Source organism: Carassius gibelio, chromosome A7 (genome assembly GCF_023724105.1).
Source record: "Carassius gibelio isolate Cgi1373 ecotype wild population from Czech Republic chromosome A7, carGib1.2-hapl.c, whole genome shotgun sequence".
NCBI classification, from domain to species: Eukaryota; Metazoa; Chordata; class Actinopteri; order Cypriniformes; family Cyprinidae; genus Carassius; species Carassius gibelio.
The window spans coordinates 14,806,545-14,832,204 of NC_068377.1; the positions used below are offsets into that span (position 1 = coordinate 14,806,545).

General features: G+C 39.1%; 1 protein-coding gene across 3 annotated transcripts in view; it reads left to right on the forward strand.

Annotated features, from left to right (window-relative positions):
• Nucleotides 1-5,970: 5,970 nt before the first annotated feature.
• The window catches only part of LOC128016626 (protocadherin-7-like), a 117,948-nt gene continuing 98,258 nt past the window's right edge, over nucleotides 5,971-25,660 (forward strand). For all 3 annotated transcript variants that reach the window (XM_052601287.1, XM_052601288.1, XM_052601289.1), the window contains exon 1: nucleotides 5,971-9,842. In XM_052601287.1, the coding sequence (XP_052457247.1) occupies nucleotides 6,756-9,842 (3,087 nt within the window). In that variant the 5' untranslated portion in view covers nucleotides 5,971-6,755. The remainder of the gene's footprint in view (nucleotides 9,843-25,660) is intronic.

A 25,660-nucleotide genomic window follows, 5' to 3' on the forward strand; every position in this document is an offset into this window, starting at 1 on the left:
GTTCTCCTGCAAGAGAGTCATTACTACTATTACAAACTTGTCTACATGTATTCTGCTTATTGTCATCTACTCATCAGTCTGCATTCCTGACCAGTTCTGTGCTTCTCTTCAATAAACTCTGTTTTATACAGCTCACCTGTCTGCATCTAAAATTAAAATGTTTTCTTATGATTATATTTTAAAACATAATTTATTCCTTTGCTGTCAAAGCTGAATTTTCAGCAGCCATTACTCCAGTTTTCAAGGTCACATGATCCTTCAGAAATCATTCTAATATGTTGACTTGGTTCTCAATAATAATTTATTGTTATTATCAATGCTGAAAACATTTGTGCTGCTTCACTTTTGTGTGTGTGTGTGTGTGTGTGTGTGTGTGTGTGTGTGTGTGTGAAAACTGTTATCCATTTTCATTCACCCCAAACTTTACAGTACTGTATTTTTTGGCTAAATTTGAACATTTCTCTTAAACTGTTGTCTTATCCAAAAGCAGGCTGGATGGCACACTGAAATGAAGCTGACAGGCTCGAATGGTTACCTCGGACAGAAAATAATTTCTTAACTATGTGAAGGGGAGATTGAGGCCGCTGTTGTTGTGTAACTATTAAACTAATAACTGAACATAGCAGGTGTCACATCTATCTTTCTTAGCATTCTGCTACAAGCATCACAATAACATCACATAAGCTGGTGAACTAGTCTTTGTTGATCCCATGCGGTCCTGCAGATTGTGTGACTTTGACACATCGATGTTCTTTAAGCCGCCCTCTCGTTCATGCACACTTTCTCTCTGCCTCGTTCTTTCTCACATGCTCTTTCTGTCTATCTTTCACCCCTGCCTCATATTCGTTCTCACCAACTCCCTCTACACCACTTTGTGATGACGATGATGCATCGCCACACGTTATGAATAAGCATCTTTTTGATTTCAGACGCATATCTTTGGCATATCTAAGAGTGAAACATTATACAGAGACTTATTCATAGCTATAATTAATACAGTTTTAGTAGCATAACGCACACTCTAAATTGCAGCAATATTTTTAGAAAAGAATAGTACACTTCAAGTCAAGGGGGATTTTAGAAGGCTGAAAGGGGCTAGTGATTTTTCATACTTTGCTCTCTGTGACTAAACCATGACATATCAGCTGACATAACACAAATTACTTCAATGGCTGAGTCACTGAAATGAGCAATGTGTTTTACAAATCACAGAACAAAGCTCTCAAATGAGTCAGTGCCAAAGAACAAATCATACACATCATTTGCATGCGGCCATGTTAAGATCTACAGCACAAAGCCGTCAGCTGAATTAATGAAGATTTCCACAAAGCCATCCTCTCAGCTGTTTCTTCCTGTCTCTTTCATCTTTTGTATCATGAAAGAGCAGCGTCACTGTATAGCTGGTTTATGAGGGTCTAAGATTCTCCAATGGGACAAGCTTGATGGCCAAGCAAACTGGGAGGAACATTTGTAGTTATAAATAGTCGTAGCTGCGGGGCCATTGGAGAGAGAATTTCGAAATCTGGATTGTTTTCAGTGCCTTCTCCAGCCTCGGAAAGGCCACATATTTCCCTTCAGTGTCACAGTAATGAGCTATGAAACTAATTTATTGCACTCTGTTAGTGAGGCTTTATTTCAAGCAGACTTAAGCTCCACAGCTTAAAACCATCCAGCACATGTGTATATGTTTTAAAAGCAGACTTTAATTATTTATTTAAGTGTCTTCAGAGTCTGTAGAATTTGCCCTAAAATTACTTTACAAATCAGGGTAAAGTTCTCTAGGTCACATTTTAGTAACTACTTTTCTTTCCATCCGCATGTATTTATTTATTTTTGTGTACATATATATATACACACATGATAGGTAAAAATTGATAGCCAGAATGCACTGTAAGTCGCTTTGGATAAAAGCATCTCCTAAATGCATACATTTAATTTTAATTTAATGTAATTTATATATATATATATATATATATATATATATATATATATATATATATATATATATATATATATATATATATAATTTTTTCTTTTATTTTTTTCTCTTTATTTTAAATGTCAGGATCTTGTCACATTGCTCTGTCATATTTAGGTTTGTGTTACTTGTTGTGTCCTGGTGCCTGGGTGGCTGCGTGCTCTCCTGTTTCTTTTTTTTTTTTTTTTTTGTCTGGGGCATGCACTGACAGTTCTGTCTAGTGTTGGTTTTGATGTTTATGAATATGCTCCATGTTTGCATCCTTCCTTGTGAGCATGTGTTGTGGGTTAATTCCCTTGCCATGTGCTCTCGTCAAGTTTGGTGTGCCAGACAATTATTTAACCCATTATCATTTGTTGCAACAATCTATCATGTGGTATTACTAATTATGGCAGTAAAATATACAATTTAAAATGTGATTTAAATATAATATATAAATCAATGACACAATATGCCGTATAGACCCTTTACATATTTTAATTGGTTTTAAAGGGGTTAAAAAAATAGATCTGTAAAGAAGAAAACCGCACTGTAATCCTTCTTTTATTTTGTGTAGTGATGTTTTTCTAGGTCCTCTAGCTGTTTGATAAAGAGCAAGTCTACTCCTAATAATGTAAGAGCGAACAAGTCTTCTTCACAGAGGTGGTCAATGTCAATGTCTCTTAACTCAGCAGAAGCACCATACAGGTTCTGGTGGTTTCGTTTTGCTGGCCTGCGGAGATTAAGACTGGTGCTGCTGTTCTACAAAGTCCAAACAATCAGCAGGTGTAAGCTACTGCCCACACACCTCATCTAACTACACTGCGGTAAACAAAAGGAGAACGACACAGAGGGGTGCGGGTGTGTTTGTTGCTGGGAAGGTTGTTATGGTTGTTTGGCAAAGCACATGACAGATCCCAGATAAAAATTAAGCTTTCATGTGGAACGATGCTCAGCGTCTCCAATCTGCCGGTTGATGATCCCATTTGAAATGACCACAAAATATCATATCTGTTCCATCAAAGCTATGTTGCTGAAACAAATGCTTTTTCCTTAGTTGCTGCCTTTTATTTGAAGTTTAACTTTTTAGCAGTGCAGGAGACAGGACGGACTAATTACCACAAAGTTGTTTCTGAGCAGGTAATGACAATGATTTCAACCCTCTAGGTTTGTTATCTACTGCATTTTTTGTATGCTTTGTGGAAACATTCATTAACTGCAATGCACGGTCCAAAACACCTGATTCCAGCTGTGTCACTCTAGATTAGATGCAGCCTTTACAATCAGCGCATAAAACCTCCTCGGAACAGTTTCCATCACATTTGTAAAAGTTACTGTGACACCTTTCAGTGGCACCTCTGCAATATAATGTGTGGAAGCAGAGTTATTCTTGTCACTGTTTCTCACTACCGCTCTCACTCTATGAGATTTGGCACTTTATTATCAATCATTCACAGACATGATTCTGTTTTTCTCTGCACCCCATCCACCTCCCCTCCTTGTTATCTTGTAGAAACTAAGAACTGTTAACTACTGCCAAAAAAAAAAAAAACACTCATGGTTTGCATAATGCAGACTCGTCATTTATGCTTTACCTGTTTTTCTTACAGTAAGGTTTTTTTTTTGTTGTTTTTTTTTTTGCTTATGTCCTCTGTACTATTCTCTGCTTATTCAAGCCAGGCCTCACTGAACGGAAATGAATGTACTGCTTATACCTTTTAAAGTGGCATACAAATTTTCATCATTTTCAGTACTTTGCCATTTTAAATGACCTAATATATAAACTGTCATGGACAGGAAACCCAGCACTTTGCTTACAGAAGTGCTGATTCAATTCTGTGGTAATTTTTTAGGATGTATTTCTGTTATATTTAATAATGTATGACTATCCAGTAAAATGTCTATCTTTGCCAAATTGTTTTGACTTAGAACTACTGTTCATGTTTGCTGGCACAAATTTGCCCATATTTGGCAGATAAGAATTAGAATATGAATTAGAAATTGTATATATTAATATTGTTGTCAAATATTGACTCTTATAGGTTAACAGTAGGCCTAATTTCATCAGAGTATCACTCCTAAATGCTTGCAAATTGTATTAATTGTTCACTTTACATGTGTTAGGTGTGTTAGAGTCAGTATAGACAATAAATATAATTTAGGTGAACAGGACCCTATAAACAAAATAATCTATTTCAACCTGAAATATCGACCTGAGAGGAGCCTACAAATGAATGACTCTAGTCTATATTAAAACGTTGACCTCTTAACTTTCGTGCACTCCAGATTAAAAAGGGTAACACCCTCTAGTGGCTTTTGAAAGTACTCATTTCAAATGTCATTAACGACCTAATGAGTGACGGTACTTTTAAATGAGAAACGGACTGCAGGGGATAGGAGTGAAAATGGTGGCAGAATTTGACTCACATATTGAAAGAGAGTCAGCCTATATGCAGATATGTCAGGAAAACCCCGCTTTACACATACTACAGTTCCACCTCAACCTGCAGTAATGACTAATTTGCTCAGTATAATATTAAGAGGACAACAGAGGGCGCTGTGTAGCGACATTTGGCGCACTGTTCAGAGCATGGATTGCGGGGCTTCCTTCTGCAGGCAGCATCTCTCCGGTCCAGTCACCGCGCGCTGGGGTACAGTCAGCTCAGCCCTTTCAGTCACACTTTAGATGGGCAAAAACCGCACACATATCCCATTAAAACTCGCCTCGCCGTTGTGGTGGGAAATGTACAGTTAGAAATTCCTGCCTTGAATAAGTGTTTACGGACGAAATGCATTTGCTACAGCACCAAACGGGAACGCGCGAATACGAACTAAAAGGTATATAAATGCACTGTGCATTGACGGTTTCTATCAGAGTTCTGGTCACGGAGAGTCAACCGCACTCGCTCTCTCACTGCTTCACACCGGTGAGTCTTCCGAGCTTCGCTGTCCGTGGTGCTCTCTCTACGCAAAAAAAAAAAAAAAAAAAAAAAAAAGAGAAGAGTAGAAAAAAAGTAGAAGAGCTGAGCTCTCGTGACGAAGAAAAAATCTCACCACAAACGAACACACTATAATCTAACAGGTCTGCCCTTACGAATTTATTTATTTATTTATTTATTTATTTATTTATTTATTTATTTATTTATTATAATTATTATATTATTAATTTATTTTTTTGTGTAGCCTATAGATTACAATTTGTATAACCACTGTTACTGCAAATACCATGGTTAAACTATTGCTAGTGTAGCAAAACCATGTTTTTTTTTTTTTTTTTTTTTTTTTTTTTTTTTTTTTTTACAATCCTACCGAATAAAGTTATCTTGGTTATAGCAGCCGAATCATGCATTTTAAGGGTAAGCTTGTTGCTTTGTCTGGGCATTTCATTGCATTTCACGGTGATATTTTCTTAAACGAACTACATCAACATACATTTCTTTTAAGAAAATATCACCGTATAAATTAAACAACGAACACCAGGTATATGATAGGGTAACCCAGTTATTGACCTAAAAGCAAGCATTTACGTACAATAATATATGTTTCCCCAAAGCTAGACCAAATACAAAATGTGACAAATAGATGCCTGCTTATAGAAGTTTTGTTTGAATAAGATGTAACCATAGCAGCAGTCCCGTTACGCTCAGTATCGTGAATTGCATCGAAAACGGTACTGTCATAATTTATCACTTTAATATAGATGTGTTCATGGTTGGCTCACCGGTTTTGATTTGAAATACGCCAACCTCAGCATAGATGTAATTCCCCTGTTTAAAAAAAAGTCAAACCCCTTTTGGAAAGCATGTCTGGATAGTAAATTATTTATGAACTATTTTGAAACGAAATGCCCAGACGAAGCAACAAGAAGAGAGTCTCCTTCAACAGTAGAACTAAGCGATCAAGTTGAGCTTTGTTTGTCGCACAGGGAGAGCAGCACGAAGTGGGTGGAGAGAGAGAGAGAGAGAGAGAGAGAGAGAGAGAGAGAGAGAGAGAGAGAGAGAGAGAGAGAGAGACGCGCGCAGAGTGCGGCAGAGACGCGCTTCTGCTGCAGGTGAGAGGCGCGCGCTGGACAGAGGGACCGTCCTCGCGCTGGAATTTGAATACCACATTCCTAGCATCTCTGCCAGGATTATAACTCCGTGGTTGCTCAGTTTTTCATTTTGCCTTAACGCTGAACGGCACAGTGGCACTGCAGAGATTTCTTTATTTTCTTTTTCTTTTCTTTTTTTCTTCTCTTGTGCAAGTGAGAGAACTCTTAGACGCTGAGTGGACTGGATAAATCTACGCACACGGAGAGGACAGATTATTTGCGCGTTTTATCTAAAGCACATGAAGTTCTGATATTTCAGTTTCTATTCCGTATGGTGGGATATCATCTGGAGCGGAGAGGTCGCATCTGGGAAGACTGGATTTAAAAGAATCGATTGCGCAATGGATTGAATATCTGGCTTCGCTGTCTTTAATGAAAAGACTCGGCGATGCCATGGCAAAGACGGAATAGTCTCAGCAAATAATTTTTGGCATGCTTATGTCAAGCTTAATATTGAATGAATTTGTTAAGACTTTCTATCAGTGTTATGCATATTTTGAGTTATAAATAAATGCAAAGGGAATAGCCCGAGCCTAGACTGAGAGGAGCAAAGATAACAGATATGCGCTATTCTGCCTGAGTTTGGTAACTGCGGAGAAAACGCAAGCAGTGAGAAACAGGCGCTTTAAAAAACAAACAAACAAACAAACAAAAAAAGCTGTTAAACAAAATTAACGTTCAGTTTTGCCGGAAAACCCTCGAGAAGCAATGAGGACTACAGGCATTGTGGACTGTTTAAGCTACTGCTTTCTTATTCTGCAGCTGCTGAGTCAGCCCGCAGCCAAGCAAGTGCTCCGGTACCGCCTGGCTGAGGAGGGTCCTGCCGATGTACGGGTGGGTAATGTAGCCGCGGACCTTGGCATCATGGCTGGCATGGATGTGACTTTTACATTAGAATCTGGCTCCGAGTACTTCAAAATCGATAACATGACCGGAGACCTGAGCACGAACGAGCGGCGCATAGACCGCGAAAAGCTGCCGCAGTGTCAAATGATTTTTGATGAGAACGAGTGTTTTATAGATTTCGAAGTGTCCGTGATAGGACCCGCGCAGAGCTGGGTTGATCTCTTCGAGGGCAAAGTGATTATTTTAGACATAAACGACAACACGCCGTCTTTCCCCTCACCTGTTCTGACGCTCTCCGTTGAGGAGAACAGACCCATTGGCACACTTTATCTGTTGCCCACGGCCACCGACAGAGATTTCGGTCGGAATGGAATTGAGCGCTACGAGTTGATTCAGGACAACGGCGAGAGCTCTGTCAGACGGATCGGCACTTCCGGCTCTGGCAGTGTTGACACTCACACGGGCAAACGGAGGCTCGACGAGGGCGCGAGCCGTAGCAGCGTCTTTGAACTTCAAGTTGCTGACACAACAGACGGCGAGAAGCAGCCGCAGCTCCTTATCAAAGGCGCGCTGGACAGAGAGCAGCGCGACTCCTATGAGCTCACTCTGCGTGTCAGAGATGGGGGTGACCCCCCACGCTCCTCCCAAGCCATTCTTAGGGTGATGATCACAGATGTAAATGATAACACCCCACGCTTTGAAAAGAGTGTTTATGAGGCAGACCTGCCAGAAAACAGCTCCCCAGGTGCCCCCATACTCCAGCTAAAAGCGGGCGACACTGATGTTGGAGTGAATGGACAGATTGAATATGTCTTTGGAGCAGCCACAGAGTCGGTGCGACGACTGCTGCGTCTCGACGAGAGCACTGGCTGGCTCAGTGTTTTGCACAGAATTGACCGTGAAGATGTGAGCCAGCTTCGCTTCACAGTCATGGCACGTGATCGCGGACAGCCTCCTAAGACTGACAAAGCGACAGTGATCATCAACATCAAAGATGAAAATGACAACGTCCCCAATATAGATATCCGAAAAATCGGACGCATTTTTCTCAAAGACGGTGTGGCCAATGTGGCAGAGGACGTGATTGTCGATACACCCATCGCTCTGGTCCAAGTTTCAGACCGAGATAAAGGACCGAACGGTATAGTGACGTGCACCGTAGTGGGAGATGTTCCGTTTCAGCTCAAACCTGCTAGTGAGGTTGAGGGTGAAATGAATAAAAAGAAGTACTTTCTCCATACGTCAGCACTACTTGATTATGAAGCAGTGCAGGAGTATAATGTGGTCATCGTTGCTGTTGACTCTGGGAGCCCTAGTCTTTCTAGCAACAATTCACTTATAGTGAAAGTTGGGGACATGAATGACAATCCCCCAGTTTTTAGCAAAAGCACAGTGGAAGTTTCATTTCCTGAAAACAATGCTCCCGGTGAGCGTGTCGTCACAGTAGTGGCCTTAGATGCAGATAGCGGCAAAAATGCAGAAATCTCTTACTCCCTGGACTCTGCTGTTAACGGAATATTTTCCATTGATGCAGACACTGGTGATATCCGTGTCAACACCATACTTGACAGGGAGCAGATGGAACGATATGAGTTCAAAGTTATCGCCAAAGACAAAGGCATGCCTGTCCTGCAGGGCTCGGCCACTGTGGTAGTCCTGGTGGCGGATAAAAATGACAATGAGCCAAAGTTCATGCAGGATGTGTTCACTTTCTATATACAGGAAAACCTGCAACCCAACAGCCCTGTTGGCATGATAACGGTCATGGATGCCGACAAAGGACAAAATGCAGACATGAGTCTATACATTGAGGAAGAAGAAGACATTTTCTCTATTGACAACAACACAGGCACCATCTTCTCAAACATGGCTTTTGACCGTGAGCAAAAAACCACTTATTCATTCCATGTCAAAGCTGTTGATGGAGGTGATCCACCCCGGTCAGCTACAGCCACGGTGTCTCTCTCTGTAATGGATGTAAATGACAATCCCCCCACTGTCACTTTTCCAGTGAATAGCTCATACACGCTGCTTCCTCCTTCTAGCAACATAAGGACAGTGGTCAGGACTGTCTCGGCTACTGATAGAGACACAGGTGTTAATGCTAACCTCAGCTACAGAATAGTGGGCGGCAATCCATTTCAGTTGTTTGAAATTAATGCATGGACTGGTGTGATTATGTTAGTTGGCAAACTAGAGCAAAAACATTTTGGCCTTCATCGACTGGTTGTGCAAGTGAATGACAGCGGGGTTCCATCTCAAAGCACCACCACATTGGTTCACATCTACATCAACGAAACGCTTTCCAACTCCACTATTGTAGAGGCGCAAGTTGCCAAAAGTCTTGGTACGCCACTCAATGCTGACATTGCAGGAGACCCTAACTATGACTTGGGAAAGCAACGGCTGAGCATCGCCATAGGAGTTGTATCAGGGATCATGACGGTGATTCTTATCATCTTGGTAGTCGTCATGGCCCGCTACTGTCGTCCCAAGAACAAGAACGGCTACGAGGCTGGAAAGAAAGACCATGAGGACTTCTTCACTCCTCAGCCACATGATAAAGGCAAGAAACCCAAGAAAGACAAGAATAAGAAAAAGTCTAAACAGCCTTTATATAGCAGCATCGTCACAGTCGAGGCATCCAAGCCAAATATACAGCGCTACGATGGCGTTAATGATAAACTGTCGGACAGTCCAGGAATGGGCTGCTATAGGTCTGTCAACGGTGGCCCTGGAAGCCCAGATCTTGCCCGCCATTACAAGTCCAGTTCACCCTTGCCCACCGTTCAACTGCACCCTCAGTCGCCAACATCAGGGAAAAAACACCAGGCGGTTCAGGACCTTCCGCCAGCCAACACATTTGTCGGCACTGGAGATAACATATCCATCGGATCAGACCACTGTTCTGAGTACAGCAGCCAAACCATCAACAAGTACAACAAACAGGTAAGAACAATATCTTTTACCATTTTGAATCTATGATGTCAATCACATTATTTATACCTAAATCTTCAAGTTTTATCTGAGTGTCTATAAGCACCAACACCATTCAGCCTACACTGTAATACTATCATACTGGATATATGTATTTTTAGCCGATGCTTCTGTTTCCCTGTATCGACCTGCTTCGCCTCACAGTGCCATTTAGATGTAATGCTAAAAGCGACATGAAGGCATTCTTCAGTCAGGGATATCATATCCACCAGAACATCTGGGGTGCCGAGGCCAATGTGTGGACACATTTGCACGTTTTGTAGTGTAGTTGTAGGGCAGATGCGGGTGTCAGCGTTGGTGACCTTTGTCTGTGTGTGTGTGTGTGTGTGTGTGTGGAGATCGAATGGGATCACATATGGCTCTAGTTCACAGCTATTCCGTCTCAGCAGTAAATGTACAGCTGGAGCACAGCCTAACCTCTTTTATCAAAACATTGTTACTTCTTTCTCTTACTGGGAGAAAGATAGGATAGAGAAAAATGATTGATAAAAGTGGAATGTTAGTGGTGCCGCATGTTTTAACATGCTTATCCGAATGGACTGGGAACATCTGGGCGGGAGGTCAAATTTAACATTCCTGATCTCTTGTGTGTCTGGACCAATTCAGTGACACCTAGCAGTGCAATCTGGCCTCATCTCGCTCTCTCTCTCTCTCTCTCTCTCTCTCTCTCTCTCTCTCTCTCTCATCTTACATTCTCTTATCATATATATATATATATATATATATATATATATATATATATATATATATATATTTTTTTTTTTTTTTTTTTACTGTATACTTCTTGTACCCTTGTTGTTTATGCCATTATTTAAAGCATAAAATGCCCTGTTACAGCATAACTCTGTAAATTCTTAGACACCTGTGAGAAATAATAAATATATATTATTATTGTTCCCTGTCCCGTGGAGCACTCCAGTGCTAGGTGAGGTTAATTTAAAAAGAAAGCCAGCCCTTTCATTGTCCAGATTTACCAGGAAAAGAACACTTGCCCTGTCGTTTCATGTGTTTTCTAAGGTGGTTAATGCATTATTGATTCCTATCTAACATGGCGTAAATAGTGTCCTCCCTTGCATTCCAGAACAATGCCCTTTCTAAACACAAGCCACAAGATAGCCTTTTCTCTCTCTTACATACCCTCCCTCATTTGATATAATTTTCTTCCTTATATATCTACCCCCTCCCCCCCCCACACACACACTGTATAAGAACACCTACTCTCATCTATCCATTTTTATGCCTGCTGCTTCTTTCCAATATCCCACTTGTTTCTTTTTTCTCATTCTATTATTTTTTTTCCTTACTCACAAATGATGTCTCCTTGCACAGATTCCCTTTTTTTGTTGACAACTCTGTCCTGTCTTTCTTTCATATCTCCTCTTTCTCCTACCCTCTTGAACAGCCCTCTGGTGTGCTGTGTTCAGGCATCTGCACTTCTCAGCAAAAGCAGTAGTACTGTTGCCCATGTTTCTTTCGGGCATCTCATGCATATTTAAGCACACCCTCCATTTGTTTTTTTTTTTCTTTGGGCCCAGCACATGAATTGTGTGTCCAAGTACACAGTTTAGATAATAATTTATTTGCTTTTTATTTTAAAGCTGTAGTCCATTTGTTTTTCCATGCAAATGCAGCAGACAAAAGAGTTCTAAACTACTACCAGCAATTACAGCATCTTTGTCAAAAGGCAAAATCAAGTCCAGTCTCATTACTGTTGACATTTTAAGAGGGGCTCTTTAGATATTATATCGAACGTTATCAGTAGCCAACATGCCCTTGCAAAATCCCATTAAGATAGCACAATAGTCTATATCAAATACTATATAAAGAGAAGTCATTAAAATGTTCTCAATAGGAAGGTTTTTTTTTTCTTTTTTTTTTTTTTTTGTAATCTGTATTTACTCCCAGTCTCTTTCTTTCTCTGTCACTCATCGTGAAGGGCAAATTGTCTCCGGCACCCTCCTAATGGACTCAAGCCACTTATTCTTGATGAATCACTGATTTTTGATGAGTGTCATACCGAAGTAAAGTTTAATTACAGCTCTGTGACAGGGCTGCACGAAATAGACAAAACACATACTTGTTGACTATTTCCTTCAATATTGTAATTATGATTAATTATGCCTATCAATAGAATTTGTATTAATATATTGATTTAATTGTGTGTGTGTGTGTTTGGAGGGATGGAGGGAGGGAAGGGGGTCCATAGAGGGAGCTGATTAAAAAGCAGTAAAATTGTTGGACATAATGTGTCTTTGGCCAATAGTATTGTTTTGATTAAAAATAGTTTACTTCACACAGATTAAACTGTTGCATTCATGCTTCGTTCACCACACCACAAGACGTCTAAAATGCAAGCCAAAATGTTGCTACGGTTATCACTTTGTCAATCATCACTTTTTTGTCAGTCACAAAAAGAACTTTCATTTAGAATAATTTAAATGCATGTACCGTTCCTGAAACTTTAGCTACATGAAAAATACAGCTTTCTGTACATAGACATAAAATGAATAAAGAACACTCTCTTCAGAATCACTGAAGCTGTTATTCACAGTTTCCACCTGTTATTCACTTCAGTTTTTACCTGGTTTGTTACAATTAAAATATTCTCAAAGGTGAAGATCTCAATAGATGAGCTCGCGCGGAACCAGAACAGTGGATTTCTTCTGCATAGAGACTCTTTGAAACAACTTTGATTGACTATTCTGTAGTCAATCAAATGCTTGACGCTGCAAAAACATTGTAAGTAGTAACCTTTGGTGTATTATTCACAATTAGGTAATCACGGTTGCTGTAATCGTAATTGTGAATATTTTTCTGATTAATTGTGCAGCTCTACCGTCTTAAATATTTAATGTTTCTGTATTAGAAATAATTATATTAAATGTAGCGGTATAAGACATTTTTTCAGTGTCCAATCTAAAGACCACTTAGTAAAATTAAAGGATAGTAAGTAATTCAGGATAAGACATTTTTTTGTTAAAAATCAAGATGCTTAGTCATTTTAGTTAGCATTGAACTTTGGATGGTAAAATTCAATAAATCAATTAAATTATTTGATATCACTGAGTTTCAGAACCGGTTATATGACCTCTTCGTTCTCCAGACAAGTTTTACTGGCACACATGTAACATTTAAATGAATCAAGGAGAACATACAGTACAGTGGTATTAATAAAGGTGTCTTGTAGCTGACTCAAAATACCTAGTGTTCTGGACAAGATTAATTTCCCTTCGCAGTACAATTCCCTCCGGTGAAGTCATCCATGAAAACTACCTGCGTTTTTCTCCTTGTGAAAAGACCCGGCTCTTTTTGACCGTGTTTGATTTCAGTTCTTGTGGTCTGACATCTGAGATGCTCTCTCTTTTCCTCATCCTCTCTCCTTTTTTCTGTCCAGTGGAGGAAAGGGTAAAAGAGACAGGAACTAGAAAGAGGTCCCTGTTAACAGGCTAGAGAAAGGTCTCTACTGTTCTCTCTCTCTCTCTCTGTGTGTGTGTGTGTGTGTGTTGAGAGGGATTCAGTGCAGTGGCCTCATAAATGTGTGGTCTGGTTTCATGTTACCCACATCCCTCTAATCTCCTTCATGCACACACACACCATCTTCTGTCTCAATAGGAGAAACTACACCGTGTTGTTTGCCCCAGACAGGTAACCGGACAACACTAGTGTTTCCATGTCTCGCTGCACATGAGACATTTAAGCTGTCATTAATTTACCTTAATGCAGGTGGGATACACCACCTTCCTGCTAGCCAGAAAGGTAATATATCAAGGCATTTCATAGCATTCAGCATTGAATGCATTTCTTGGGCATTCTCTAAAAAGGATGAAACTGATTGTTTGCCATTAGTAAGTCTTTACAGTTGTTGGTTTATGGATTTGTTGCATTATATATTCAAATGGTTTTAATGCTGCGAATGTCCATGATGGAAGAGCATTCTTTATTTCGTTCCTTTTTGTGAGCAGCTTAAAAAAATTATTCTAAAAATTGTTAGAGTCAGCGCTCTAAAGACACATGTTGTCTTGTTACATTTTTTATATATCTGAGTGCATATATTTTGGGCACATTTATGTATACAGTGTATATTTATTTAAGTTCTGATACCTTATGCTCTCATATTTTGTGCAGAATTGTGTTCATTGCCAATGTTGGAGGTGGAGATCTTAAAAAGTCTGTTTCCTGTTGTAATTGCAATAGTTAAATACCTGGATTCTCTTAATTGTTTTTTTTTCAAATTTTCTTATGAAAGATTTGTGCAATGAAGGTGGTATCGCCCAGGGTGTAATTCAATGTAGAACCGCCACTGGTTGTGGTTTCAGATTTTACAGTGCTTTCTATCTCGCGTTTACTTTACATACATGTGCACAGTGGACCAAAGCATCGCTCATCTTGGACAAGCAACGCCATGCAAATGCAGATTACTCAGTTGTTTATGAGTATTTGTGTGTGCTTCTGCAACTCACCTTCTATTGCTGCTAGCAAAACATCCACGCAAATCAAAGAAGCGTATTTTGATTAAATACAAAGTGCTTTACGATTTAAAAGAAAGAAGATTGTGTACATGCATGTGACCTTTAAATAATACATATTTTATGTTCTAGTAAATTAACTTTAAATAATACATTCTAATTCTTTACAGTTATTTTCAGAAATGTTTTCAATAGACCTCAGAGTTGAGAATGAGCCTTCCATCAATGAAGCAATCGAGCTGCATTTCCAAGCAGCCGTGTATTCCATTCATCACGAGAAGCGTAACATTAACTACACGTCATCATCATCATATTAAATAACACGCCATGCAATGGTACAGAATTACCGGGGTAGGGAAGGGGAGGACAGAATTAGATCAGCTGCGGGCTTGATTGCTGTGTTATTAGGGAGAGCTTGTCAGCTCAATGCCAGCGCTGAATGGCCGACGCTGACCAAATCTGTCACAGGTACAGATGTGACCCAAGATAGCACACATGCATGTTTGTGGCTTCCATTGGGAGATAAAGAGAGACTTTTGAAATGTATGTACTGTATGCAGATATTATACTTTCCAAATTACCATATACATATAATTAACCATTTTCTTCACAACTGGATCATTACGTCAAAACTGATTGTCAGAGATCATCTTTGGAAAACAGACTCTTCATTTGCGTTAGCAGGTCAACGTTTCCTTTTTCGACACGAGCGTATGTAAAACAGTAAATGTAAATCGCCTGTGAAACTTTTAGCCAGATATATGAAAGCTGTATTTGATACAGAACAGGGCCAAGTTAACAGAGAAATAGTTCAAAAATACAATTGGACCTCTATATCCATCTTCTTCTTCTTCTTGGAGCGCAGTTGTAGCAATTCCACTTGACCTTTTACATGTAGTATAGTGACGTCCCTTTGATTTCTCTTATTCCTTCCTCTGTTACTGTAAGTAATCTGTCCTTTCAGCCGCCTGTTGACAGCATGATGTAGCTCGAGCGTGCCTGCAGTCTCTCTCATTCTCTTTCATTCTCTCCCTCTTTCTTTTTCCAGGCCCCTCTGTCGCATTCCACCTCTCTTTATTCTCTATTATATTCTCTCTCATGGTCTCTTGTTCCTCAATCTTCATGAGAATAGTCTTGATTGAAGCTATGGAGATGCACTTGTAACATTTATCATACTAAAACGATGAAAGCGACATTGAAGCGACGGGGCCGAAGCAAAGGGAAAAAGTGAGATCATCTCTTGATTAGTTACTGCTGTGCTGATTGTAAGTGCCGGTGTCATCGCTGTGTGCTTAACCCCCATCTGTTACTCAGTTCTGCACTGGATTACGACTAGCACACACACACACACACACACACATTGACGTACGTTCAGCTGTACCATTTACTGCTGTAGTGTAATATATATATATATATATATTTTTTTTAAGCTCTACATTTTCTGCCTGTCATGTGCATGTTTGTGTGTCTGTCAGTATAAGAGTTTATGAAAGCAATCAGCCATGAGTGGCTTTGTATTACAGTGATTTTGTACCACAGTTAAGGAGTGTTTCGAGGCAGAATGCAAAGTGAAAAGAGCCTTAACCACGGCAATGCACATCCTTGAGTGGCTTATTGCTTTCATAAAGTGAAAACAACAGCAAACCAAATACAAAATAGTTAACACTATTAATTTGGGCTGCTGCAAAGCAATATAGCAACACTGCAATAATATAAATCATAATATAAAACTGAACTGTGATCACAGGTGTGTGCATGTCAGCATTTTACTTTGAGCGTGGCTCATTCAGTCAGAATTTAGCACCGGAATTATTTGTTTTAATCAGTTTAAGTTTTACATCATTATGGTTCTGAAATGCCAGCTCACCAATATTTCCTCTCTGGCTATTTTCAGGTCAGAGGAAGTGAACGAATGCGTTGGTTTGACTCGGTGTGTGCATCTGTTGTCTTGTGTATATTTGTGCAATTGTTTTCACAGCCTCAGCCCTGTCTGTGTTTAAGTGGTGCTTGTTAAAATGCACAGCCACTTATCATTCTTCCAAACTAACACAGGGGAATAGTTCACTGTAACACAAAGAATACAAACAGGGATCAGATGGTTGAAATGACTCTTTTGCTTGTTTTAATAGGACCACGTTCATATTCATGGCCTCGTGTGGTCTGTGGTGCATCTTGGCACATTTGCAACCCATTTCACTTATGCAATGGGATGCATTAATAGCGAGGGAGGGACATGATTTAGCTATCAGGATTGTGAAACGTGGTCTTTTATTGGAGTAGGTGCATCAGATGAAAAGAAGTTTCATAAGTGGAGAATTTTATCACTTTATGATTTTTATTTGATTGACTGATTGACTGAATGATTGATGTGTGTATATATATATATATATATATATATATATATATATATATATATATATATATATATATATATATATATATATATATATCAAATGAAATTGCCATGCTTGTCCTTCATGTATGAAAAAGGATACACAATATACAACTGTCATCTCTGGGTGACACCACAACATACTCATACAGTACATACTGCTGTAGTCTAATCAAAATGTGCTTCAGCAGAATGGATAGATGTTTAATGGCTGCAATATTACACACCAAGAATGACTGACAACTTCATTCCACAATGAAACATCTGCATGCGTAATATAATTTTCCAAATCCATATGGTTTTAAGAGACATGACCCATATCTGTCACCACAGACACAAAATCACACGCACCTGCATGCACGCACACAATCCGTCTCCCGCCATTTATTTGTCTTTTTAACATTTGCTCTTCTCCAGTTTAAAGCACACAGGCATGAGGGTCTGAAATATTAAATGAGTTGTGATCTCTTGACTGCATAAGTGGAGATTAAACACTGGGGCTAGTATAAATAATGCGCAAAGCCTTACATATGTGTGTAAAATAGGCTGCTCCTCATCAGCGGGTCCTCATTGGTATGAAGAAGAGATGCTGCTGAAGTCAAATAGATTCAAAGGGAATGCAATAAGAAGTGGAAAGAACTGACGGGAGTCTACCCATAGCACTCCATTTCTTTTGCCACAGTGTCATTCCACAAGCCTCAGAAAGAGATTACTACTGTGTGTGTGTGTCCAGACTGTTCCCAAATGAGATTATGTGTGTGTGTGTGTGTGTGTGTGTATGAGGCAGGAGAGGGAAGGTTCAGCGGCCATCCATCAAGTTGTGGGAGAGCTGTGTGGCATTGTATCTCAGGAGCAAGGCCAAGGTGCTCTCTCTCTCTCTCTGTGTGTGTGTGTGTGTGTGTGTGTGTGTGTGTGTGTGTGTGTGTGTGTGTGTGTGTGTGTGAATGAGTTTTCGCGTTCATATTCGAGAGAGAGAATATGTGCTGCAACAGGGTTCAGCCATTCCATCACAAGAACACTGTCACTTAGCTACATGCGAGGAACGGTGTCTGTGTGCACGTGTTTGTGTGTGATTCTCGATAGACCGCAGAAAATAAGAAAGCCCCAGACACAGAAACCGTAAGAAGCCTAAAATAGTCTTGGTGGCTATGAATATCAAAGAAAAATGTCATTGTCTTTGTGTTTTAGCAGTGTGCCAAGGTTTTTAATGCTGTTTTTTGGCCTGAGCGTGCATTCCCATCACAAAACCTAATCCTGAATGCTCGCAAGCTGCAAAAATATTCATTATCACATGCCACCTCACACGGCTAGCCAGGAAGCGTTATATCGATGAGGGGCCACCAAAGAGAGACCAGGCTATTAGTGCTGGCCAATAAATCTTGTCAGTTCACGAAATGCAGGGCTGCCTTTGAAAAATGAAGGTCACGCTCAGGAGTTTATGAGAGGCTGTTATAAAATCAGCTGAATTATGGAGTCCCCTGAGCCTTTTCAGTCATGTTAATTTTAGACGCTGTGATCTGGTGTCCTCCATCACTTGCCGTAGTATGGAATAAGACAGGTGATTAGGTGAATTCTATTGTGATTTAAGGTGGGATATGCCATGAAAGTGTGCTTGTTCATTCCGTGAATAATGATCTGGATGTCAAAACGTGTGTGTGTGTGTGTGTGTTACATAAGTGACACGTTTGACTTTTAGTATGGACTATTTATTTATTTATTATCATTGTTTTAATATCACAAACAGATGTATCTAGATTTCCAACATCTCCAACATGCATCGATCTGTAAATTTCTTTACTTGTAATCTCCAATGTCTACATTTTAAGATCACATTATGATTCGAGATTATATATATATATATATATATATATATATATATATATATATATATTCTTTCTTAGTGTGGAGTAGAGGGCAAAACATTACTATTTATTAATACATTTGTATGTTCGTTCATTCGTACATTTATTTATTTAGTTGTAGAATATGTGAAGTAAACTACAGTTCAAAAATATGGGTGCTTCATTTATTACATTTTCAGACACAACTGAAAATTGTGCTGCTTAATATTTTTTATCTATGATTTATAAATATTTTTCTATGATAAACAAACAAAAACAGATTTTTTATTTAAAATATACATTTTTGTAACAGTGTGATAGTTGTTACTTTTAATCAATGTATTACATCATCTGTTTCTAAAAAAATAATAATAATAATCTATATAGTAGTGTATTTAGTTTACCTAAGTCAATGGTAAGTCAAGAGTATAGTAGGTCAATACCTGGAATGTATTTTGGAAACAAGTATACATATATCAAGTGCATGCATCTCAATATTAGCTGACTGAGATCAGTAGATGCAGTCAAAACAAGAACTAGTTTCTCTAGCTTTGGTGCGCCAAACAGATACACAGGAAACATGGAAGAGGCAGGCAAACTCCTCTCTAATAAAGTATGTTATGGGAAGAAAACAATTCCTCTGCAAGGACTGGATCTATAACTATTTAATTTTCACCAGCTAGATTTATAGAGTCTACCTGAGTTCTCTACAGAGATACTATCCTGAATTAAATCCTGAGAAAGGGGACTGAAATATAAAAAGAGAGAGATCGTTCTATCTTTTCCTCTTCCCGGCCCTCCCATATATTCTCGAAACAGCTCCTGTAATCACTAGGTTGTGTATGTCCGGTCATTCGACCCCTGTGATCTCTAATTCCCAGACCTGCTCAACAGCAGCAGCCCCGCCAATATAATAACAGGTCCGGAGTGCCAGTGTGTTGAGTTCCTCTTAGTTTTACTGGGGGACGTGGGGAAATAATCAAGGCTTCCTCTGCAACCCATCTCCAATCCATGTACTCCAAAGGTTGGGGTCACAGCAACACTTGGACACCTCAGCCCATTGAAAATTACAGGCCAAGCCTTGGACAGTGAGAATGCATGAAGAGGAAAACCCGAGACCTCAGCTTCACATGTGCTAGAGACTGTCATCCCACCCTCGGCTCATGATTATTATCGACCTGTTAGCCAGTTGGTAAATAAAATCTGTCAAGGACAGCAAAAACACAATACATCAGAGTACATAGTACATATATATATATACATATATTGTAAAAAAATAAATAAAACTATATACTAGCACAAGAAAAAGAAGATTAGTTACTGTAAGTCCTAGAAGAAACTGTGGCTTTCTTCCCAAGCAATACATTTTTAATCAGCAATTATTAAATTCATTTTAGATGTATTACAGAGCTATAAAAAAGAAATTAGGACTATTAAAAGAGAGGTACATGATTTCTATTGTATAATGGTGGCCTCTGTGGCTCACCATACATCTATAACTACACGTTCTGTAGTCTATAATAGATGACATTGTAATGGGCTATTCCCAAAAACCTCCTGCTAGTTATTAAACCCATAATCCTTCTGCACTAGTATAGAGAAGACTAGGACACTTCTAGAGAACTCGAGACAGACCCTCATTTTCATGTGTCACATGGTTTGTGTGTGTGTGTGTGTGTGTTTGTGTGAGAGGAGAGATCATGAGCTCATGCAGCTACACAAGAAGAATACCTCCTAGCTTTAGTGTGCACCTGAAAGATTTGCAGTGTGATGCCTTACTATTGTCCAAACTCCTTTAGAAGAACTATTCTCTCTCCTGAATAACTTCTCTCTCCTGAGAGATTTGGTTTAGTGGGAATGGCTAAGTATATATGGTAATGTAGAATTTATGGGCTTTAACTACCATCTTGTTTCTATAGTAATGGCATGTCACTACTCCAGCCCATCGTTCACCGCCTCCCAAAAGACCACCAACCGTGTTACACTGGAAGAGACTTCACCTTCACTAAAGATACACAATGGAGACCTGAAAAGCGTCATTTAAAGTTTATTATAAAGAAATAACAAAGTTGTAATTATGTTAGTCTTAATCATATAGCCTGAGCCTTACAAGTCATTTTTTTTTTAATGATTGCACATGTGTTCACAATAGATTATCTAACAGTGATTCATACAAATGAAAATGTACAATTACGTAATAAATAAAAATAATACAACTAACCTAACCTCTACTAGTATATGTAGAGATTATTATTAACCTAGATTAGTAAACAATGTAAAAAGTCTGTTTATTATTACTTCATGTTACCTAATGAATTAATTATGTAAATGAAAATGTATTTTAAAGTGTTAACATGTTGACAGCTGTTGAAAGGGTCATTCAACAGCTCATTTTTCTCTCCAAATGTGCAGCTAGTCGCTAAGTGATGGAGAAGTCGTATAAGGACATTGCTTTGTGAAATGTTTTTGGTTTGCAGTGTGAGAAAATCATGTTGGTCATGTTCTCCACCTGCCCTCAGCAGCGGTGGCCAAAGTGGTGGGAGGGCCAGTGGATGATGGTCGTGACAGATCTTTTCAGTGTCTCACACAGTGTGTTGTCCATTTAGGAGGCCCTCCTCGGGAGTGCTTTTCAAGACTACTGATAATTTGTGTCTTTTTTGCTTTGGAGATCGCTCAATTCAGTGGATTCAATTAGCTGTGAGCAAGGGGCACGCTAGCTTTTACAACGCCGGCACATAAATCAGCCAAGCACTTGCAGACCTGGCTAGCTTTGTAGCTGTTGGCACGAAACGCCAAATTTGCTAGCCAGAATTGTTTTTCTTTCTTTTACATTGTTATCTCAGAGAGACAGAACAAGGGAAAAAAGAAAGAGAGATTCAAGGGCTGTACATCTTAAAGGTGTCCTGGAAGTGCTTCAAACGAAGCATTAAACAATCCCATGAAACATGAATTATGGACTTTAGCCTTACACCCTGACCACTGCGATTGATGGTGATGAAAATCTGTGGCTTCAAGGAAAATTTCAGTCTATCTCTATTCAAGTCCATAGAACCTGCTGTTCCTTGTCTATAGATAGAAAATAGCTGCTTGAGGGTGTTTCCAAAAAGGCCACCAATTGGATGGAATTGCCCTTAATTGACGTTAGGTCTACCAGAAAGACTCGGGGGATAAAATGATGTACGAAGCATACATTTATTGACAACTCAGCAAGCATAATTATAATTTTCTTTGGCGGAAGGCCCCGTCCATGGTTCGTAATCCGAGGGTAGTGAATCTGCATTTCCTGCCTGAAGACAAAGGCAGGGGCGCAGCCGACCCCCCTGGGAGGTAAGGACAGGACCATCCTGGTGGTGGTGGGGAGGGTGGAGGTTGTTGTCGCGTCGGCATCTGCGAACTCAAACATGTGTAAGTACGATCTTTTATACCGAAGTATAAAGACGTGATTGGATAATGATAAAGGTAATTAGTGACAAAGTAACTGAGTCTTCCTGGCAGAACTTCGGCTAAAGCTTCCATTTCTGTTAAACCATATTTGAAACAGAGAAATATGATATTGTTTAGTTCTCAGTTTGCTGTAGGGTAAATACAAGTTCGAGCAGATGTAAGTTATGCGTGTTTGTTAAGGTGATTTGGCCGAGTTCTTTTAAATATTTATCCTAACATCAAGTGTGCGTGTGTATGTGTATATATTTCTAGACGCATTAAACAGAGTTTTGTGAAAAGACAAGCATGAAAGCAAGCGGAAAGCTTTGGATATCCATAACTGCACTCTTTCCCCCTCGCACAAACATACGCACAAACCTGCTGTGTGCCTGTAAACACTTAGAAACAGACTAATGGGAGGCCTTTCCTTTTCTATAAAAATCTGTCAATGCAACTGTTGAACACAAACATATGCTTCCATAGAGCGTAAGTTGTTAAAAATCCACTCTTCTCTACATGTTCTCTCGTTTCTGTCTTCCCTTGAAGCCAATACATTCCCTTGTTTCTTTTCCTCAACTGTCAAAAAGTTTAGTGAAGGTGCTGGAGTTTGGTTAGTGGATATAGACAGAGCCGAAGGGAGATAAATGGGTGGGAAAAGGGTGAATCTGAATAACAAGCGCTGTGGGACTAGATAGTACAAACAGTAAATGGAAAAAGAAAGAGAACAGAGGCTAAACGCCAAATGGGATAATAAATGTGTGTGTGCATATTGATACATGACATTCATTTTTAATTAATTTGTTACATGTTACAGAATGTTGAAACTTGCATATTTAGGAACTTGACGTTCTGTGTGCCTCAACATACTCATAGTTTGGGTGTATGTGTGTGTGCGTTTCTAGGCGAATCTGCACGTGGCATCACACGTTGACGCAGACCTCAGTATTCACTGCAATCTCATGTCAACAGCAATAGCAGCATTCACCAAAATAACACTGACAACGGCATGCGACAACCGTGAATGAGTATATGTGCGAGCATGTGTGTGTCTCTGTGACTGTCTTAGGCAGATGTACTAAAAGAACTGACAGATTTGAAAAATAGGCAAACGGGAGCTGCTGGGAGCTTCCTCAGGGCATTTGCGTTTTCGGTCCGGGTGTGAATACAAGAGGAAGGAGTGTGAAACCATAAATAAATAAATAAAAACGTGTGTGTTTTTACCTTCCTCATTTTTTAGCATCATGTAGCTAAAAAGGTTTTTCTCGAGCATTAGTAAGTGTATGATTCGTACAGTATTCTAACGTTTGTGGTTCAAGAATATGTGGAGCTTTAATAACTGGTAATATGTACAGTTTTTTTTTTTTTTTTTTAATAAAGTTACTTTAGTTTCATATATTCAGCAACACTGAATTTAATATACATAAACTGAACTGTAGGAAGTGCATTCTATTTATACTGAAAAATAAAAAGACTCATTTCAGGAAAATGTTTCTGCTCTACAGTTAATTCTTATGTACATCACGTCACCTATCAATGCACATTTTTTTTACTATTTCTGTACATCATTATATACTAATAATTCATATATTCAATTATTCAATCTTTCATTATTCATGAGAATAAGTAGTTGCTCTACTGAACCTTAGCCAGCCTATAGCAAATAATGACATTCCAGACTGTTTCCTAGTGGCAACAGTGTACGTATGTTAAGTGTGTTAAGCTTTGCTGCTCATATAGGTAGTACAGGTTCAAGTCCAGCTTGCAACATCTCCTGATCACATTTCCTCTGTCTGTTGCTGTTTATTTACCTCAGTTCATGTCCTTCCCTTCCACCCATTAATAAGTAATTCAGTTAGATGGTTTATGTTATTAAGCAGACCCTTTGGAGAGAACCCATCTCAGTCACAGAGATCACTGAAAACAAAGTAAAGCTTTTAGGATGTACTTTTTGGAAGACACATCACTAATGGTGTCTATTCAATAACTATGTTTTCACCTAGACAGAGATTGAGATTGAGAAATGGAAATTTCAAAAGGAACATCTGAAACAAAGCTGATATTTAACTGTATTTCTCCTTAATTATAAGAGAAACCTCTGAGCAATATTGTCCAATTTAGTGTATTTGCACTAAACAAATATTAAATCAGGGGTACAGGGTGAAATATAAGCAGAGACTGCATGGGAGAGGCCAGACGCATATTTTCAGTCATGGATTTTTAATGTTGACTCGGCTCATTCTTAATTAAGACTCATACATCAGAATATACTTCAGAGCCATATTAGCGGGACTGTTCACGATGCATAATCTCCCGTGAAGTGTCTCCGAGATGTTTTGAGAGCAGCAGGGTTTTCAGCAGAGCTCTCTTTAAAAGCAAAGCAGATAACTAGCAGCTGAAGGCCTGCTGGGGTTGCAAAAGCGTCCCTTGGACCTTAGGGGGATTTTCAGTGTGTGTGTTTTTGTCAGGGGGTTTGATCGTGGCAAATCTGACTTCTGAAACTGATGGAAATAATGACCATGGGAAAATTGTAAAAGTGTACACACACACACACACACACACATACCCACGCGCCATCTCACACATATGTACTCATCTTCAAATTAATTAGTGAAAGGTGAGAAATGAGTGAGCTGTTTCTATCCTGAGCCCGATACCTCCCAGTAGACTTGCTATCGGCTCTATATCTGGCTGCTAGGTCGTTGCTTCGGCCCAGCTAGAATGAACAGAGCCCCCAAGAGCCCTGTGAAACTGGCCTCTAGATGGATATATGTACATTTCCATTTAGGTCCGGCCCAATTCCCCTTTCCTCCACTCTCAATCTCTCACATAAAAAGTCTGGCGAGGGTGACATAAATAACAGTGATATTTGCTTCTGCTTTCTTGTCTTTTCACCTCACACTCTTTATATACCATTTTTCATATATATATATATATATATATATATATATATATATATATATATATATTTTTTTTTTTTTTTTTTTTTTTTTTTTTCTTGCATCTCAGGCTGAACTAAATACTTTCTTTCATTTTCTAATCCAATTCTATATCTTTTTTTTTTCTTTCTATCTGCTCTTCTATGAAGTAGAGCTGCTAGGTGAGCTGTGTACAAATCTCTATAAAGGTGGTTAATATTATCCATATCGTACATTTTCCTCAAACGGTTCTTCCTTGTGCTTTTAACCTCTCACAAATGTGTCAGCATATCCCCTCATAAATACATTAATATGTGTATATTTTGTACGTGTGTGTGTGTTTGTTTGTGTGATTTGAAACATCGATTTCTGTAGAAGTGCCAAGGGAAATATCTTGCTTGCATATATACATATTTATGTTCAGAATAGAGTGTGAGGCCTTGACTTGGCTGTCTGAGAGTATGTGTAAATCTTATAGATTTAAATCAATATATGTATGACTAATTGAGTTCAAGATACAGGAAGTCTGATGCAATAAAATTGTCTATACACTTAATTTGCCTCAATAGTAGGATTAGATATATCACAGTGGGGTTGCAGATCACAAGTGAAAATGTATATTTTTGTCCTTCATTTGCTTTAATGGCAGCAGGCCTTGAGCTGCATATCCTCCTTGATTTAAGGTGATCTAACGAGAGGCTTGTGCTTCATAAATTGACATAAATAATGACCA